Here is a 3,493-nt window from a genome sequence, read left to right as displayed (position 1 = left end):
CTCAAGTGGTAGAGCGCTAGCCTTGAGCTGAAGAGCTGAGGGACAGCGCCCAGGCCCAGAGTTCAGGCCCCACGACCGGACCCAAAAAACAAAACTTAACCTTTGTTATTTAAGTTGGTATTTTGCCTTCTAAGTCTTAAGAAAGGTTATATGGCTGGGTGCTGGTGGCCCATGCTATAATCCTAGCTACTCAGGAGGCTGAGATCTGAGGATCGTGGTTCAGAGCCATCCCAGGCAGGAAAGTCTGTGAGACTCTTAGCTCCAATGAACCACCAGAAAACCAGAAGTGGCGCTGTGGCCCAAGTGGTAGAGTGCTCGCCTTGAGCTGAAGAGATCAGGGACAGCGCCCAGGCCCAGAGTTCAAGCCCCACAGCCGATAAATATATATATATATATTTTTTTATATGTATATATTATATATATATATGTATATATATACACACACACATATATATGTATGTATGTGTATATATATATTAAGGTTATATCGTATGTTCCACTTTAAATTTTGCTAAAAGCTATGACTTAGTCATGTATCCTGTTACCAGAAACTCCCAAGAACCACTACGTGGTTGCCCAGTATTTCCTCAGGGCAGTAGGCCAGGCTAGTTTTAGGAGGTCAAGGCTAGAATGTTTGCTGAGAATGGTAGGAAATGAATATTGGCTCTTTGAGCTACTCAGCTCTGCTCTTGTATTAAGACAACGGTGGAAGGTGGTATGGACAAAATCAGGGGTGCATGCATCCCCATGAACCCTTCACAGACGCAGGCGGCAGGCACGCACCCCCTCCTGGCACAGGTGGGCACACGCTGGACGCTGTGTACAGAGCTCTTTATCTGAGTACTGAGAGGTTGGACATTCACCTGCCCTGTCGACACATTTCCTAGACAGTGGCGATAGTCAGGCCACCTTTGCTGCTCCCCGTCTGACCTGCCAGCCCCACTGTCGGGGTGGTTTGTGCACACGGCCACCCATGCCTGGGAGCTCTGGGCCATCATGCTGGCTCCCATGACAAGAAGCCCCGCCAGCCCTCCTCGAGGGACTGAGGCCCCCCTTCTTTGGTGCCTGTGGACCCCAGGGACTCGCCCCTCCTTCTTTGGTTCACACAACCTGGGACTTGGCCCCTTCTTCCAGGGAGTCCACTCCCCCTGCAGTTTTAGCTGCCTGCTCCGCTAGTACTCATCTTCTCTCCCCCTGGATCATGTGGATGCCTGTGCGGGGTTCAGCAGAGGACTTGGCAGGCAGGTACGTGCTGGCTGAACATAAAGCTGTCTGAATGCCAGCTTTGGTAGATAACAGCAGAGGCAGCTGCCTCCAAAGAGAAGAAGGTGGCTTCCTTCCCAAAGGCAGAGCAGACAGAAGCACCTGACCCCACGTGCTTTCTGTGGCCCCAGGGCAGAGCAGGCCAGCGTGGGCAACGCCACCCAGATGTGCCACCGCAGGAGTCATGCCGGCCCTGTGCAGCTTAAATAGAGCTGTGAAAGCTATATCCACCGGGGAGCTATTGTGCTCTCCAGGAATTAAATGCCCCGCAGGACCTGTGAGGTCCAGTCACTAGAACATCCAGGAAAAGCCTAGATCATGAGGACAGAAAAGCCAGCTGGTGACACGGCCCTGAGGGGAGCCCGCAGCCTGCGTCTGGGTCACCTGACTTGGGGCTCATCACCGAAGGCGAGGGATGCTAAGTGTTCCGTGAGCACTTGGAACCTTCAGGGTGTGGTGCAGAACCGGCGCAGTGAGCTGCAGCTTGGCGTGAAGGAGCAGGTGTGCCATGGGAAGGAGGTGCTGGACTCACAGAACCGTCAGCGGTGCGGAGGGGTGCCGTGGAAGCTGGTGTGGTGACAGGGCAGGTCTGGCCACGGAGACCTGGCTCCCTGGTCTTCCACTCAGCTTCTTAGTGTGGACCTGCAAAGGAAGGACTCTGGGGCAGCTGGCATAGCCCCCTCACCATGGCGAGTAGGCTGCTTTGGAGAGGTCGCGACCTGTATGCCTGGTGGGGCGTGGAGGTGCGGGGCACGGGGCCTCTGCCTGGAGCAGGCCTCCTCAGAGGAGCCGCCAGACAGGCGCCAGGCCATGCCACCAGCCCCAGAGCCAATCAGGCCTCCCTCATCCGGGGAGCTCAGAATATGCTTCTGAGCCAGCAGACTGCTTTTTGTTGATTTGCTACAGGGTCCTGCCACAGCAGATGCCGATGACCTCCAGGAGGCCAGCGCCAGCATCGCAGGTGCCGGGCAGAGCTCGTCCCGGGGCCACGCCCAGCCTGGGCGGCGCCTGGCCCCCGCCCCCCAGGCCTCCCATCAGCATCTCGGGCCTGCTGCAGAGGCAGTGCACAGGTAGGGGAGCAGGGGACTGCAGCCTCCCGACTTCATGAACGCGGGGATGTTTGTGGGGCACACACGGAACTTCCACCTCCCTCCACCAGGTGGGGAGGCCCGCGACACCCTCTCCCCTGCAGCATGGCCCTAAAGCTAGTTCACCAGTCAGGCTCTGAAAGAACCAACCTGACATTTGAACTTTTAAAACTAATAGCCTGGGCAGGAAAGTCTGTGAGACTCTTACCTCCAGTAAACCACTGGAAAGCCGGAAGTAACGTTGTGGCTCAAGTGGTAGAGCGCTCGCCTTGAGCTGAAGAGCTCAGGGACCGCGCCCAGGCCCAGAGTTCAAGCCCCACAACCAACACAAAACAAAACAAAAACTAATGGCCACTTTCCCCAAACTCCTTTTCCTTGTTGGATGGTTGCACACTCATTTTCTTCAGCAGTGCAGAATTCATTTCAAAGTTCTTTTCATGACTCAATGCTTCCTGCAGGCTCTGCAGCCCCAGGGCCATTGGCGCACGGAAGGTGAGCACCGTCCTGTCCTGCGCTGCCGATCTCTGCTCTTCAGTTGGTTCCTGCCTGTGCGCAGCTGTCTGCAAATGCGATGTACAACTCTGTTACAGAATAAAGTGGCATCCTGATGGTCTGGCCACCTGTGTGAGGAGCTGGCAGCTCACCTCCTACCCTGTAGGCCTCCTTAAGTGTGGTGCACAAGGTGCGGGAGAATCTGCCGGCCCCCAGGCCTGCACTGCAGCTGTGGGGCACAGGGCCTGCTGCACACATGCCCCGCGGTGCGGGGTGTACACACAGAGCACCCTCCGTCAGGTCACCTCCGTGCCCCCCCCCCGTGCAGCACACATGCCCCGCGGTGCGGGGTGTACACACAGAGCACCCTCCGTCAGGTCACCTCCGTGCCTTCCCCCCCACCCCATGCAGCACACATGCCCCGCGGTGCGGGGTGTACACACAGAGCACCCTCCGTCAGGTCACCTCCGTGCCTTCCCCCCCCCCCCGTGCTGCACACATGCCCCGCGGTGTGGGGTGTGCACAAAGCACCCTCCATCAGGTCACCTCCGTGCCTTCCCCCTCCCCGTGCTGCACACATGCCCCGCGGTGCGGGGTGCACACAGAGCACCCTCCGTCAGGTCACCTCCGTGCCTTCCCCCCCCCCGTGC

At 57.6% G+C, this 3,493-nt stretch overlaps 1 protein-coding gene across 1 annotated transcript in view; it reads left to right on the top strand.

The window, feature by feature from the left end:
- Rnf212 (ring finger protein 212) overlaps positions 1-1,473 on the top strand; it is a 28,793-nt gene extending 27,320 nt beyond the window's left edge. Inside the window, exons 10-11 of the mRNA XM_013023865.1 lie at positions 1,155-1,245; positions 1,395-1,473. Coding sequence (XP_012879319.1) covers positions 1,155-1,245; positions 1,395-1,473 — 170 coding nt within the window. The remainder of the gene's footprint in view (positions 1-1,154; positions 1,246-1,394) is intronic.
- The last annotated feature ends 2,020 nt before the right edge of the window (positions 1,474-3,493 follow it).

Source organism: Dipodomys ordii, unplaced genomic scaffold (assembly GCF_000151885.1).
Source record: "Dipodomys ordii isolate 6190 unplaced genomic scaffold, Dord_2.0 Scaffold71, whole genome shotgun sequence".
Taxonomy (NCBI): Eukaryota; Metazoa; Chordata; class Mammalia; order Rodentia; family Heteromyidae; genus Dipodomys; species Dipodomys ordii.
The sequence above is the reverse complement of the archived record's forward strand: the minus strand, read 5'-3'. Positions and strand labels throughout refer to the sequence as shown.